The 17,036-nt window shown below is 40.1% G+C and overlaps 1 protein-coding gene across 1 annotated transcript in view; it reads left to right on the top strand.

Moving 5' to 3' along the window:
* Positions 1 to 17,036, top strand: part of EML3 (EMAP like 3) — a gene marked incomplete in the record, with an annotated part of 1,888,117 nt that overhangs the window by 1,670,573 nt on the left and 200,508 nt on the right. The window contains 2 exon segments of the mRNA XM_044075756.1: positions 3,197 to 3,264; positions 13,489 to 13,577. Of these exon segments, the coding sequence (XP_043931691.1) occupies positions 3,197 to 3,264; positions 13,489 to 13,577 (157 nt within the window).

Here is a 17,036-nt window from a genome sequence, read left to right as displayed (position 1 = left end):
ACCTTCCCATGTGAGGTGGACAGCTCTTTATTAAGCAATGTGTGTAATTTCAGTGGCCCTGTAAAGTGCCATTAAATATGTATGGTCCTGGCCATCGACCACATTAATGTCTACCACCAGATCTTGCCATTCACCATCATAGTAGGCACACTCATCAGCACTCAGACCAAAGAGTCATTAGTCATGTAGAAATAAGCTCTATAGCAACTCATTCTCCACACTGGAGAATTTTAATTTTCGTGCCATTTTTCCGGCAGAATCTTCTGTATTTTAGGTATTGCTCTGTAGGAAAACACTGATAATAATATGTTGTTTCCGAGTGGCCCTGAAAACCCTTTATACCACCAGTCTCCTCCTTGTCCATATAGCATGATGTTGGTGTGTCTGACAATCGTAGAGCTCTGATGACACTTTTTAAGAAATGTCAGGCACATAACTTTACTTAGAAAATGTCTCCCACAGTACAATATCTATAACACTGCAACTCAGCAACATGTTATGACTGGTTTTCTGTCAGGGTTAAAAATATTCTTACACATGAGCTATGTGTGTAACGTATACCACAGGTCTTTTTTTTATTGCAACAGCACAAGTCTAGCCAGAATGTGCTGAACTCTGAGTGGTGCTGATAAGTGTGTTGCTCTTATGGATATGTATACTATTATGAATAATGATTCTTCAGTCCATCAATTACCTTTCCCTTGCATTACCCCTCTCAATACATCTTTTGAAAACCCTTAAAGGTATTGGTCATGTTATATCATTTTATAAATAAATATAACAGCAGTTACCAACAGCTATACTTGACAAAGTAAATTTGTTAAAAATAGCACTTGCCTTCTACAAGCTGAACTTTGCCTTAACAAGTACTGTGAGATTCATCTGTTGTGGGTTTCCAAGTTGCTGGTTTGTATAAGTGCCTTCTGTCATGCTTACATTATGCAAATTCTGCTGGCTGGGTGAGTTGATTATGCTATGTAGGGAGCAACTCATGATTGGTTTATGAATCGCTCAATTGGCACATTGAGAGAACTTGCTAAATACTGCAATGAGTACTAATCAGTGCCATGGACACACCTGGATGCCTTCTCGCAGCACTGCACATGCATGGTCCACTTCATGTCACTAGGAGAATATTTGTAATTTTACATGTAACCTTTTAGAAATGGAGTCACTGTAATGCCTGTGTAAAGGAATGCAGGACTGCCATGTTTCACAGATTAAAGTGCCTTGATGAGCCAATATAAAATTGTATATATTGTAGCCCAGCACTCCATCTGTTCCACAAATGAGATGCCGTTTGTTGAGCAGAAGATGGTACACATGAGAATAGGTGTGGGCATGAAATATCTGCCATTTTCTGTGCTTCTTCTCAGTGAGACATCATGTTTGGAGAAGGAGAGGGTAGTGCTCCTTTTAGAGCACTAAGGTTGTGTGTGGAGGAGACCAAAATGTTTCTCCTCTTCCTTTATAAAGACTATAGCCAAGAGGCTCTTGCATGAAGGTTATCAAGGGCCTCAGTATAAAACTGAGCCTGGAATAGTTTGGCCCAGGCTGTCACCGATGTCACTGGCATCCCATGCACAAGGGAGCAGTGCCATCACCATTAAAGTGATAAGAGGTATAGACATCCTGACCTTCTAGGCTAATGGGAGGATGAGGTTAGACTGCAAGGACCACCTATGTACTGTAATTACAAGTTGTGCAACCTGCAAATGCAACCTGCCAGCGTGTGCCATCAACATGTCTTACACAGCTGTTTTTCTATCCATAGTCCCTAAAGCTATTGCAGACAATAGACAGCTGCACAGGAGGCGAACAGAATGCCTAAGAGAGCACCAGTGTGAGTATAATTGCTTCATATCTTTCAGGTTTTAATGTCAGCAATCTATTCAGGTCATGTAGATGGAACTTCATACAGTATAGGTTTTCTATATTGCTGCCACATCTCTGCTAACGCCCATAGTTCAGAGATAGCAGTATGATCCTTAAATTGTGTTACTGTCTATCTAGATGCATGCTTTCCTATAACTGGAGAAGTGGTTCAAGACATTAGGACTTTGTTTTCATATTGTGATGACCCCTGTAGTTTCAAGCCCCACCGTCTCTGTTGTGATATAATTTGTAATTTGAGGTGTTTGTTTCCTTATACTATCGAGAAGATTAAAAGAGATAAGTATGTATGAGGTACATTTTTTTTATTGCAGAATTTTGTCAAACAGACAATATTTGTCAGTATACTTTGTCTGATGATGTTTGTTTGACTGTAGCCTTCACTCATCCTATAGATATAGCTCAACATGTTAAGGCTCGCCTATGCCTAGTGTGTAATGATGTGTTTTGGTTCGATTCCCACACTTGGCTGTGTACCATCCTTGTTGGTCATTTGAGAACTGTGTTTGTATATCCATCTATTGTAACACCTGTGATGGGAATGTGTGTCTGAGCAGCGTTTTCCTTTGTATATCTACGTTTGTCTCAGGCATCCCGTTACTGTGCATTGAACTGTAGATTGCTAACAATATTGTAATTAATACTAAGATATAATGTTATAAACTACATCTCGATATAAATAGCATGTTTTCCACAACTTATTATTATGCAAAATTTGTAAAAAAGCACCGTGGCTTGGTAGTTGTGAGTTTCTGCCCCCACAGACAATTTAAAAGGCAAATTACTAGTGACAGAGTGAATCCTAAAGGTTAGACTGCTGCATGAAAGTGACTTTGCCACTTGTGTGGTTGAATCTGACATTACCTTCCTGAAAACAGCTTGAATTAAAAAAAATAGTAAGAAGAGTTCCAGCATCAGTTTTATAAGTGCACGATGACTCCGTGAATTGAGATGGAGGTGCAATGATGAGGGCTTTTGTTTACTGTACTCTGTGGCTTATCAAAAGGCAGCACAATGAACTAACTAGGCCTTGCAGCATGCAAAGACTGCTTTCTGGGTTTATGCTGCGTATTCATGGGGTGGCTTATACTGACTGGGTATGTTATGCAGGTGAGGTTCGGAATTATATTTGCAATCAAGACGAAGAATTAAATCTATTTATTACTTGCAGCTGTATGCAGGTTTTACAGACAAAAATGTAAAGCTCTTTCTGCTTTGAGAACACTTAAGAAATGATAAAGTGAAGATGTGGAAATAAATTGGAAGAAAAATGAAAGTTTTCATTTCTATTTATTCCCTACAGGAGGTAGGTCTTTGTGCAGATTTTCATCCCAGTGGAGCCGTCGTAGCTGTGGGACTCAACACTGGAAGGTAAGTCCTTTAACCTCTTCCCACCTACATTTTACAGCAGTGGCATTTATTAAACTTACATATCGGCTTTAGACATCATACTTTCTTGATAACTTCCTACAGCTTTTCTGCAGTTCAAAAACCTTTTAATTGTTTTTCACATTCCATTAAAAAAAATTCCACTAAAGGTGGCACTGAATACTTGATTTGCTTTGATATATCAGGGCATGTAGCACATCAGGCAGAGCTCTTCTCATTAAACTCAAAATGCATTTACCATTTCTGTCCTTATGAATTGCGGTAGATAAACCTTGCATGCAGTACAATACAAGGTCTCTAAACACAGCCAGCACTTTAATTTCAAATTCTACACAGGGATTCAGCCAGCTATGTTATAGTCAGTCCTTCAGGTACAGTACAGCTCATATTAGAGGACATTCCTACTAGGAAAATCTGATTTTCCATTACTACGGTCCCAGCTTAAATTATCTTCTTAGGCCTGGTTCAATGCAAGGTGTTTACAAAGAAAAGACTGATGTTCAGCCTTAAGTCCATTTTAGAGTGCAGTTAAATTTTTTGGCATAACCTTGTAACCCACTGATTTATTTCTAGTACACTGTTTATTACCTCCACGGACATCATCTTCATTTTTGTGCTTTGCTGTGTACCCAAACACTGTAACATTTTGATAGTACCTTAATAAAAATGTTTCTACATTAAACTGATGTTAGTCTTCCCTTCCACTTAAGTTCACTCATTTATGCTGAAGCCTGAAGCATCCATTTAAATTGTCATATATAAAAAAAATTCAAAGTCAAAATAGCTTACTCCTGTTGTGGAGGTTGAATGCAATTTTTGAAGACTTGCACTGACATTATTTGATAGATCACATCTTCTTATTTTTCTTTTTTATCAACTCTTTTAACCACTGACAGCTTACCTTCTGGTTCACCTATTTCTCAGCCTTGCAAGAGGGAGCCTGTCATGTAGGCAGCCATCAGGTGTTTCCCCTTAAGCCCTAACCATTACTCTGCCAATGCCTTGCTTTCTACTTGTACAGAAGAAGAGAAAAGCATTTTCAGGCTTTTAGTGAATGCATTTTTCAACACAAGTGTCACACTAACTACACTGCCACATCTTGCTGGGTAATCCTTGCATTTGTTTGATCTTGATGCTTGTGATAAGTCTCTTAGACCCTGCTAGGAGTCACCAGCACTAGCGGACTGGACAACCTCTCTATTCACAGGATGGATGAATCCATGTCAGCTTCCCACTCTCACCTTCCATGGACAGCTCCTCCACAGGCAGATAATTCATCTTGGGCCACCTGTGTCATAGTCATGGCTTTATCCATCTGTACCACCGAGCTGGCACTGCATTGCACCTTATTCCATGTACCATAGTCATGACTTTATCCATCTGTACCACAGAGCTGGCACTACACTGCAGCTTATTCCATGTGTCATAGTCATGGCGTTATCCATCTGTACCACAGAGCTGGCACTGCACTGCACCTTATTCCATGTGTCAAAGACATGGCTTTATCCATCTGTACCACAGAGCTGGCACTGCACTGCACCTTATTCCATGTGCCATAGTCTTAGCTTTATCCATCTGTGCCACAGAGCTGGCACTGCACTGCAGCTTATTCCATGCGTCATAATCATGGCTTTATCCAGCTGTACCACAGAGCTGGCACTGCACTGCATCTTATTAAGTCATAGCCCTCTTCATTTAAAAAACCATCATCCATGATCTTTGTAGTCATCAGTCACCCACATTCACCAAACTGGTGTTATTGATTAATTTTCCTAATGATCCTTCCTTGAATAGATGAGTCAAGTAAGGCGCATCCTGTCACGTCTGATAAATGCGATCAGTAATAAATGCTGTGGAAGCCATGTTTAGCAACTGCCAACATAACATCATGAACCCTGTCCAGAGTGTATCTTGTTTTATACCCAGGGTAGTCTTCAGTTCACCATTAACCTGAAATGGATTAAATGGTTACCATTAATAAATGTATTTTTAACACTAGGACCGCCCATCTGCGTAGCCTTTTTGGGATTTTTTAAAATTATAGATTATCTAAAATTGAATTGTACTCAATTGATGAAGGGAAGCAAGAGTGTAACCAAAACCTTACACTTTGTACTTAAAAAAAACTACTACCTCTTGTGTGTATACCACTTTAAAAAATGCATATCTATCCGGATCCTGCCTTCTGCTCAGTTAAGAAGTATATGACATTGCTGACTGTTGCCTCCTTCAAATGTAAACATTGGTTACAGTTGAGAAGTCCTATTTTTAAGCATTGTGCTCACAAGTATGAATCAGTGTTACAAACTGACATTTAGTAATTTGTAGGCACTGCCTAGCCTCAACAAATCATGATGTTTCTAAGCAAGACTTTGAAAAAATGTACAGAGCCAAATACACACAGTATTCCTGGCTATACCCTTAAAGGGCAGCAGTCATGTATTGAATTCTTTTTGGTTCTGTGTGTCACTGGTACCTTCTTTGAAGTTTAGCCCTGTGTCATTAGCTGAAGCCTAAACTCTGCACTCTACCCAGCTCAAGCAATATGGCTAAATCCATTGCATGAAGCAGACATTCCTTAAATTAACGTCTCACAGCAGTCTGACTGATTGGTTGTGCTTTGCTGTGATGTGGATAAAGTTATTAGGCTCATTGTTGAGTTTAATGCAGCATGTCCGAGTCCAAAAGGAGATGATTAGTTTCAAACATGCAAGTTTAAAGATATATTCTAGTATGAAACCAAGTTGAATGTAGTGAATAAGTGAAAGATGACGTCAGTTTTATGTAGAGTTTTTTTTTTTTTTGAGGTTGTAAAATAGGATTGTGTTGGCAGGTAAACAAAGATAGTAAAAAGAGGCATTTTTGGCATGTATCTGACCAGATATGCGCAACAGTTTGAATGCCCACAAAGGTTCCTTACCAGGAGAATTCAGGGTAAATGTAATCAAACATTTAAAGCACTCCTATTGTCTAATTCAGACTGACATTGTCAGTACTTTAACAGCTAACAACCTGTCCTTGTATCTTAGGCAGAATAAAAAAAAAACACACCATATGTCTAAATTGCCTCTAAAACAGTTTTAAGGCAGGGAGTATGAGAAAGGTTGAAGCACCCTCATGAACAAAGAAAATAAAATAAAAATAATGCAATTTAAATGCAAGTATCAGATAATAAAAAGTATTAAAGCATTTAGTGCTAGTCCACTGTCTAACCATTTCCAAAGTACTAAATAGGTGGCAATAACATTGTAGCATAAGATTAGACAGCGATAGGGCTAACAGGGTCATCCAAGCATGAATAGATGTGTCATAAAGTAGTCCCAGAACTGCAAACTCACATTCCGTTCCCCCCCAAAAAAGCTAACACATCAAGTTTCCCCATCAGATGAGCTAGTAATCCCATTAGTCTAACTCCTTCATATCAAACATGGATTTCTTAAACAATATCTTGTGTAGTCTTAAACCTTCTGTTTCTGTGCAGAAACTTCTATATCCTTCTTTTATAACAGACATGTTGGGTCTATAAATGTACTGCATTATATGTGTGCCTGATCTTTCATTAGTTACTAACAAGTTGCAACTCTTGCCGTGTTTGACCTTCTCTGCTGGGTATGTGGGAGGTTATGACATCAGAGCTTAATGGTGTGTAGCAGTAGCCCTTTTCTTGGAGATGTAGCCTAGCGGTATTATCTTGCTTCCACTGGGAGATTTTGTTATAGCGATTTTGAGACATTATCCCTCCTTCCTTCTATACAAAGAAGGAGAGCTAGCCCTGAGTTTCTCTGTCATCCCTTGTTCCTTCAGCTGTTAACAGTACATGACATGAGTCTAGACCTGATGCATGACATGCATTTCATGCACTTTCCTGCCCAGTATGTTGTCATGCTGTAGAAAAACTCATTTTGATTCCAATATGGCAGCAAGCAAGTAGGCCGCTTAATGCAGAGCTCCTGAGGAAAGAAGCAGGATTGTCAATAAAGGAGCCAATGAAAAATTGTAAAGCAAGGGTCACAATAAGAATTCCATTCACCCATCCACAACCCCATTTCCAGTTTTTGCACAAGGGGTCAGAGTGTCACTTCAGTAGTGACAATCATCTAGTGTCAAGGTTCACACTACCAAGTAGCTCAGCAGATAGCATTGTAACCACACAGCAAGAGGTTCCCCAGTTCAGTTCTTGACTAGGGTGTCTTCTGTGCAGAAATTGCAATTCTTCCCTGTGTTTGCATGGAAATCCTCCCAGGTACTCCGGTTTACTCCCAATTTCCAAAGACATGTAGTAGGTGGATTGGATGCTCTAAATTGGCCGTAGGTATAACTATGCATGTGAATGTGTGATTTGGAAGAACAACCATGGCAGGGCTATAAGAACTGAAGTTGTTCATGTCTACAAGAAGGAAGTCTAAGCACTAAAACAAAATGGCAGGCTAATAAAAAATCATAAGAGACTGTCAGCAACAGGATGATAGAGAGGAGCACATGCCTGTAGAGGCTGATGAAAGAATGGCAGAGTCAATCAGTTCCTAAGTTCATAGGTAGGTACTAAGCTAGCTGCCCTTGTGGATCATATTAAACATAGCCAGTTTCCCTTTTTGTACTCCAAATAATCTATCCCATTTGGTTATAGATTGCTCTTACCCATCCCATGGTTGATAATTATATATTACCCCTAATGAGAATAACTGGGATCATACCATAGATAATTTGAGGGGACCCATGCATGGGCTATAGCATTTAGAAGCTGTCTTTTTCCATTAGTAGCATAGGGTGTAGTCCTGGGTTTAAATATTTTGCTTCCTATCCATAGATATAAGCTTCACTTGAATATGGGCAGGGATGGACTTTATTTTATGTGGATGGGGAGTCTATTCCACAGCAGTAGTATCCTCTGCGAGATATACCTGTCCCACAAAACCGTTCTGTTGATGTTGCAGAAGAGGTTTAGATCCCTAGACCAAGTATTTCTTATGTCATTTGACTTGCTGATGTGCAGTAAATCCATAAGTGTCAGGTTGGAGGATCCCCTCAAATTATATAAGGTATAATCCCAGTTATTCTCACTAGGCGAAAAATGTAATTATCAGCAGTAGGATAGGCACAGCCAATCTAACGCCAAACGCGGTAATTTAATGCAAACACCAAAAGTGAAATTGGCTATGGTTAAAGAGTCCTACAAGGGCAGCTAGCCTAGTACTTACCTGTGAACCTATGAACCTAAGTGTTATGGTACAGCAGATGTAATTAAGGTAATTTCTGCATAGTCAGAATTTACCTATTATATATGCCAGTGTGATAACTGGGGCAGGCTGAATAGGTTTTATGCGTCACTGGAACACCATCAACATATACAAAGTACAGCAACATATCCAGCAATTGTATCAGATCATGCATCAGTAGTGCTGAAGATACAGAAATTAAAATAGGTGGGAAGGACTTCAGCACGGGCGCTTCCCCATTCATTTGATGGGAAAAGGGGAATTCCAAATGGTGGTGACAGAAAGGCTAGCTGAGTTAGTGATACAACTAGAAAAGAATTTAGATGATGTGGGAACAAGCTGAGATATAGTAACGGTAAAGGAAAGGTTTAAGGAATAGGTACGAAGGACAGCTGAGAGGAAATGGAAAAGAACTGAAAGCACTATCAAGAAGGGCTGGTAAGGGTTAAAAAGCTGCAGAGAGGGATTAGGGCTATTACAGATCTGGAACTGGAACAATTAGAAGTGGGCAAGGAAAGAAGAGAAAGGCATTTGGAACAAGGATCAAGGAGTATAGGAAGGTGGCTGTGAAATATATATTTTTTTTATGAAAATCAATAAAAAAAAAGTATTGGCATCGGCATTAAGGATACAAAAAGTGTAAAGAAATGTTATGAAATTAAGGGACCCACAGTCATGAACTTTGGAAAAGGGGGGAGAGAGTTCTAGAGATATTCAGGAAGTATTATGGGATGTTGTACAGGGAGGAAGAAGAGGTGGTAGAATCTGAACAGAGCATAGAGCATTTCATTGAAAGAATTTGATTACAGCAGATTTCTGAATTAGAAGGGACAATGCAAGTAAAAGAAATCAGGCATGGAACAAATGAAATACCTGTAGTGATCTAGAAATAGAGGTGGCAGAAATTAATCGACATCTGGCACAATTTCTTTAATAACGTCTTGTGGGGGGGGAGGTTCTGCAGTCTTGGGTGAAAGCTGTGGTGGTGGTAACATTAAAGGAACGGAAGAATCCACCAGATCCTGGGTCAGAAATGAGGCACAGTAATTGCTTAAAGTTTATCTGTATAATTCTAACATTGTTTTTAATCATAGTAAATGTATATGAAAATCAGAGTTACAGTTACAGTACTTTGCAGTAAAAATATATGCCTCGATATGAGTGATTTACGTAATTTATTCCTGTTGTTACAATAGGCTCAAATAGTTAAGAACTTCTTAAGAAATTTGTGTACAGCTGCTGTTTACATCCTGGAATAAAATTCATATTTTATTTCCTTTATCATGTTATGTGTTATTATTATTATTATTATCATCATTATTGAGGATTACTGATGAAGTATCATAGTAAAGTTTTACCCTTCTGTGTGATAAGTTTGCATACCAAGTAACATCCTAACCACAGTAAACCAGTTCCATTGCATAGATGGATAAAACCCTGACTGTAGCCCAGGCAACCCAGGTTTGATTAGTGGTTCAGGCATCTTAGGCACTGGAAGGGATGGAGGGACATTCCCATCCCAGGGGGATGGCATTTGTCTAGGTGTTCCCTATGATGAGGCATGGTCCCTAGAGGGAAGTTGCCCTCAGATGTAAAACAGGCAGACACAGACAGGGAACCAAGTGGTAGGTCATAAATGGACAAATCTCCATTTAAAATAGTCAATAACATGACCCCCTAGGCACCCCAGCCCCAGCCTTAGAAGGGAGATAGTCCAGAGGCTGTAGGAGAGGCTGCTCGACCAAGGAATGACAAAGGCACTGGGGTAAGCTGGAAAGAATGAAGCAGAAGAGGAACAAAAAATCCTCTATATAGTAAAATATAAAAGTGTGTTACACGTTTTTTCTGTCCCAGCAGCTTTACACCTAACTTGTTCTTAAGGGCTTTCCAATCTGGGCACAACTGAATTAATACCTATAATTTTTTTGTGTGTACTGAACTAAAGAGGCAATTAATGGACTGGTCAATGTTAACAAGTACTGGAAATGAGAAATGTTACACTCTTGTTAAAGGATAAAAAAATGAGAACTAGAAACAAACCTTGTTTTGTTACAGGAAACAAGTTACACATGGCCACTGAAAGTTACCTTTTGCCTTTGCTTAAAAATGGTATAGTACATACCAAAAAAGTACAGATGGAGGGTACACATTTGTTAGTTACTAGTGGCTGACAAATCTCATCACAGCCTTTAGTAACATCAGCCATACTGCCTTCTCAGCACGAGAGGAAGGTGAGAGTAAGTGTATCAAAAAGAAGTCAGTGTACAGTCCCAAGAAATTCAAACCGCTAGAAAGCCAAGTTCACATTATTTCTATGAAACTTCGTGTTATAAAATAAAAAAAAATAAGCCAGGCACACAAATCAAAAAAAACAAACAGAAGAACATAACTTGAGAAAGAACATGGCAGTTCAAAATCTTGTTATTGCTTATTATAGATTTTTTTAAGAGTTGCTGCCCAAAGTTTGCAAGGCTGTTCTTCTGCATGCCACAGCCTGCTCACACAAGTAATCTGCCCAAACAGTAGAGGTCAGTGATGCTGTGCTCACTCACTGAACTTCTAAAGACATTGAATGGCCTCTGGAATGCAAGCCAATCTCAGAAGACAAGGAAAAGGTATGGCTTCATCTGTGTCCCTTTTTATCTTCATAAAATAAACATAATGCCACAAAAATGGGTTCCACATTGAAATCAGTACAGCCTGCTGTTATGGCTTCTTTAGTAAGTCAGGTATTAAAAAAACACCATGTGGAAATTTCAGTAAGGCTGTCTGTATCTGTAAGAGTATCAACATTTTTTAGAGCTGGTGCCCATAGGTAGCTCCTTCAAAATGTGGTGATATCTGCTTTGTGCTTGGCTCATTCCAGTGTTTTGTAACTACCTGACAGGATGTTTTGTTCCTAGGTTTGTACTGACACTATCATCTCAAAATATTGTCCTGTGCATTTAGAGTACCACAGGGATGTATTTATTAATGTTATAGATTTTCAAAATCCATTCTTGAACTAAATTATTTGAGGTACCTGATTTTTTCCATTGCTTGTTATTAGGCAATTGCCATCAAGTGACTTAATCTGAGTCACTTAGTTGGCAAATGGAGACTGAATGAATCAAACTCCAGACTACAGGAAGTAGCTTGTTAACAGATCTTAGCTTTAATCCCCTACACCAACTTCCAGATAGTGTTGATTTTCTTGAAACAAATGTACATCTTGCTGCATCTGCAATCCCATTAGTGTCCAACTAAAGAAGATTTTTTTCTAGTAAGCCATATTTACAATCTAAGGCTTAGCATATCTATGATAAATTCAGTCTTTGTTGGTGTGAAGATAGGTGAAGGCTGACAGCCTAGCCAGATAGAATTCTGTAGATAATTCTGTCATTTGTAAATATTAATGTAAGCCACAGGCTTGTTCTGTTAAATGTGAAAAGACTGCATTGGATATTGAACTGCAAAAATGTAACAACAGTGCATTCTGCTGTAAGAAAGCTAAGTCAAGCATTTCATGACTCTCTTTGATGTTAAAATTCAGAGCCGGTATGTCTAGAGAGAGGCATCCTGCCTATTGTTTTAAGGCCAGAGTTAATGGCTAGAATTTACATGTATAAATGTCCTTTATTGCTCTGGTTTCTGACCCGGTGTAAAGAATGTAAATGTAGTTTCTGTTAGCCTTGGTACACCAGAGAACATCCAACTCACCACTCTGCCTGTATCTAGATGTAAGTTATTTAGAACTGTGTTTTCTCTTAGATCTAGCTAGGTTTATAGGTTCATAGATTAGTACTAGGCTAAGTGCCCTTGTGGGCCATTTTAAGCATAGCCAATTATCCCATGTGAGAATCAAACCCTGCACCTTGTGTCTGTAAGGTAAACACCTTAACCATTATGCCAACCTCCCATCCAAGTAGGAAGATTAGACTAGTTTGTTTTTCTGTGATGTCAGAACGTTTGCAACTGTATTATTTTAAGTATTTCTCTGTGATCTCTGAACTCTTGACTAGCACTGTGTAGTAAGAAGTATTGTCTTGTGTTTTTATTATTTATTATTAAATATTTTTAAACCTTTCAACTATGGCTGTTTTATGTAGAGTTAATTTAAGCTCTAGAGTACATTGCATGTATATAGTGATACTGTACCAAGTCACTCTAATAAGCCTTGACTGTTCAGTCTCGCTTACCATTTGGATAATAATATTGCACAGTAATAACTGGACACCCTTTTAAGGGGCTTTGAGTAGCTGATAAATATTAGCTGGGTGGTGGCAGTGATTTCTACTGTATAGTCTGTGTAAAAGCGGCACAGCTGGAGAACCTGTGCCAGCCTTCTCCAGGAGTGTATGTGTGGTTGTATAAACTCTTATTTCAAAGTGTGTGTGTGTGTGTGTGTATGTGTGTGTGTGTGTGTGTGTGTGTGTGTGTGTGTGTGTGTGTGTGTGTGTGTGTGTGTGTGTGTGTGTGTGTGTGTGTGTGTGTGTGTGTGTGTCAGCTACTTGAGCAGGGACACAAAGCACTGGTCGGACAGAAAGGTTGCTGGAGGTTTTAGCTTGCCCAGCTGGCTGAGATCTGGACCCTATGTCTATGCCAGTGGAGAGTCTTATTGGGGACCTGGAGAGAAGGGGAGAAACCAGCCCCAGACTGACTGTGATCTCTGTGTGCTTTTAAGGGAAAATGTACTTTACTGTATGTGTATTTATTATCCTTTTCTCTATATGGACGTCCCTCACTGGTGTTAGTGGTGAGGATTGAGGTTCCTTGATTGCTGGGCCAGGGCACGGGCATCACAGTGGGAATAATCATAATAGGGAAAAAATGAAACAGACATAAAAAACATGTTATGGAGATGCATGTCCACACATAATTGTAAAGACTTGAAATAGTATCTATGCAGTCTGTAAAGCATCTAGTTTTACTACTGCAATGAAGCAAAATAATAATGTCTTACAATGCCATTGTGACATTGCATTCCCTAACAAGTGCTTAATGTTTACAGGTGGGTAGTGCTGGATACAGAAACAAAAGAGGTGGTGTACGATTACATAGATGGCAATGAGCAACTCTCTGTGGTCCGCTATTCACCAGGTAAGGTGTTCAACCATTTCTTATGTCTCCTGGTAATATTTCAAGATTTTTTGTGCCCTACAGGATATTTAATTCTACATTGCTGATTACTCTTTCATGACTAAACTTACAGGAATCACCACACTTAGCCTCCAGGAATTATGTTATATCTAATAGCAGTATTCTAGCTGTTTCATACCACAGTCAGAAGAGAGCCTATTGTTTTTGCATGCAACCTTAGCCAAAACTAATTTCAGGTGCATTGCAAGAGCAGTTCTGTCACTTATTCAGTCATGTACCATGTGCAACTTGGTAATGTGAAAAACGGCCACAGGACTGTTTGGTGTACTGAATTTGTCCATTACCCACTGCTCTTCTTCCTTGGGTAAAGTCAAATGGTTACTGTGATTTTTTATTTATTTATTAAGTTGGTTTTATTTCTTCCAAACACAGTTTTCAGCAGTGACCTAGGCCAAAAGTGAAAATTACAAAGGAAATATTTAAGTATACTGTTATAAAATAATGTATAATTGGTAAAATATATCTATGTATTATACTATAATGTATTTCACTATCCACTGTAAAACACTGACAAAATAACTATTATACAAGAAATACATTTTCAGGCAGTAGCCTTTCTTGAAATGCAGTAATAGAAATAAAAAAGAAGTTCATAGGTTCATAGGTTCATACTAGGCTATCTGCCCTAGGGCATTTATAAGCCTAGCCAGAGTGTGTTTGGCTTTCACCACCCATTTTAAATTAATTTTGCTATGCCCTTTTTCGAGGTTAGTATACTGTGCCTCTGTCTAACAGTGACACAGAAGTGATACCGGGTAAACCTCGATCCCCATCCACTCATCAAGATTCCTCTTGAAGAGAGTCAATGAGGGACTCTGCCTAACCTGGACTGGGATTTTATTCCAGAGTGAAGGGAGCCTCTGGGTTATGAATCTGTCCCTCCAACATGTCCTATTTATTTCAGTGCTGAGGTTCAAGTCTCTCGAGCGTGTAGCTCGATGGGATTTGGATTTTCTGAGGTGCAGCATGTCCATTCATTCCGGGTTGGACATGGCTTTATACGTCAGGCACAGATTGCCTCTGAGCAGGCGGTATGCCACTGAGTAGAGCTGGAGTTTCTTTAACCGGGCAGCATATGGCATCTGTTTGAGCCCTTTGATCCTCTTAGTGAGGTACTTTTGGGGTCTTTCCAGTTGCTGCAGGTGTCTGTTAAGGTACATCCCAAAATGGGCATTGTACTCAATTATGGGCCTGATGAGGGATGAGTAAAGAGGCACGATGATCTCCCCTGATCTAGATGTGAATCCCTTCATGATTAGGTGGCTATGTAAAATGTTTTTCTAACCACTTTGGCCACGTGGTTGTCAAATGAGAGGTTGCTATCAACTTGGGTCTTCAGATCCCTAATTACTTCTTCCATATTTAATGGATTACCACCTATGTGGTAATTTGTGGGCACTTTGTTTTTGCCAAAGGGGATGACTATACACTTTTTGGCGTTTAGCTTGAGGCCATGGCTCTGGCACCAGTTGTCTGTTTCTATGAGGCCCTTTTGGAGGATGCTTGTGTCAGCTTGAGAGCCGATTATGGTGCCCAGTTTGCAGTCATCTGCGAACTTGGTCAGCCACAGTCCTTCCGTGTTGGCCTGTACCTCCGAGAAATATATACCGAACAAGAGAGGTCCCAGGACTGAGCCTTGTGGGACGCCACTTGTAACTGTTTTGGAGTCTGACATGGCTCTAGCAATTCTAACTATGTGGGTTCTGTCCTTGAGCCAGTTTGCAACCCATCTAGTGACATAGGGGTTTATATTTAAGCTGGTGAGCTTATCTATAATGCCCGAGTGTGGTATTGTATAGAAGGCTTTTGCAAAGTCCAGGTAGGCTGTGTGGACCACCTTCCCTTCATCAATGGCCTTGGTGACTGTTTCAAAGAAATAGACCAGGTTTAAGAGGCAGGATCTGCCCTTAACAAAACCGAACTGGGTAGGATCCAGTGTCTGTAGGTCCCCAATATCTTTATTTATGAGGTCCATGATGATCCTTTTCATAGCTTTGCAGACCAAGCTAGTCAGGCTTATGGGGTGATAGTTTCCAGGATCCGTTGAGGCACCACCTTTGTGGAGAGGGACCACTGTTGCTGTACGCCACTCTTTGGGTACATATCCTGTGGTAAGGCTGAGATTGAACAGTAGTTTTATGTTTGGGTTTAGCTCTTCTTGGAGTTCATGTAGGACGCAGCCCAGGACACCGTCTGGTCCCATTGATGCTGTGTTTTTGCTTTGGAGAGGGCGGCTCTTACCTGAGCATCTGAGATGTCAGGGGGGGCAGCACTCTGCTGGGATAGATATTTGCCCTTTTGGCAGGGGGGGGGGAGAAGTTTGCGCTGAACCTGTCAGCTAGGATGTTGGCAATGTCTGTGGGTTCGGTGTATTTTTTGTCATTTTGGAGTAATTCTGAGCATATCTGGGAATTCCCACCCAGGTTCCTAACATAACTAAAGAAAGCCTTGTGATTATCCTTAGTGTCCTGTGCCTTTTTTCTCTCGAAGCTGGCCTTAGACGATTTTATGAGTGCCCGTAGTTTTTTGCTAACACTGATCAGAGATGCCTTCCCTTTTGGGATTTTGCTCTATCATGTAGTAGCTTCCTCCTTCTATTGTATAGTTTGTTTATGGCTGGGGTCCACCAGACAGGACGTCTGCCTTTGGAGGATTGGGTCTTGGTTTTATTTGGGATTGCATGATCCATGCATTCCTGAAGGTGTTCATAGAATGCGTTTATAAAGGATTCTGCGGTCTGGGCTGTATTTTCCACAGGCCCTGGGGCTTTAAAGGATTCCACCTCGGTTTTGAGGAGTGTGAAATTTGCTTTAGAGAAGTTTTTCACTGTGGTTTTCTGGGCAGGGGGTGGGGTCGGGATGTGAATATCCAGTGAGATTAGTTTATGGTCTGATCTTACCAGTGAGGGATACACTTTTGGTCTGGAGCATAGAGTCCCCATGTTGGTGATGATCAGGTCCAGTATGTTTTCCCCTCTTGTGGGAGTGGTAACAAGTTGTTCCATAGCATTTGAGTTTATAAATTCTAGGAACCTTTGAGCTAGTGTTGGAGCTAGAGTAATGCTCCCAGTCTATGTTTGGGTAGTTGAAGTCGCTGGCGTTGAGTAGCATTACTCTTAGTTTCTTATCCCTTGTGATACCTATGAAGGTGGGTTTGTCTTTTGAGCCTTGCCTAAAAGAGGCACTATGGGGGTAGCAAGAGCCTTTGCCAATATCCGAAAGCTCAGGGGTGACAGGTGCAAGCCGTCCCTAGCGAAGCATCGTGGCTTGTCGAGCATGTCATCCCAGGCTGACAGGCATTGGATCCCCTTTGAATGACACCAATACTTAAGCCAATTGTTGAAATTAATCATCTTGTCTTCATATTGTGGCATCATTCTTGGTGAGGGTTAAGTGTTAA

Source organism: Protopterus annectens, chromosome 6.part1, assembly GCF_019279795.1.
Source record: "Protopterus annectens isolate FY-2018-M chromosome 6.part1, PAN1.0, whole genome shotgun sequence".
NCBI classification, from domain to species: domain Eukaryota; kingdom Metazoa; phylum Chordata; order Ceratodontiformes; family Protopteridae; genus Protopterus; species Protopterus annectens.
This window is presented reverse-complemented; position numbering and strand designations above follow the sequence as displayed.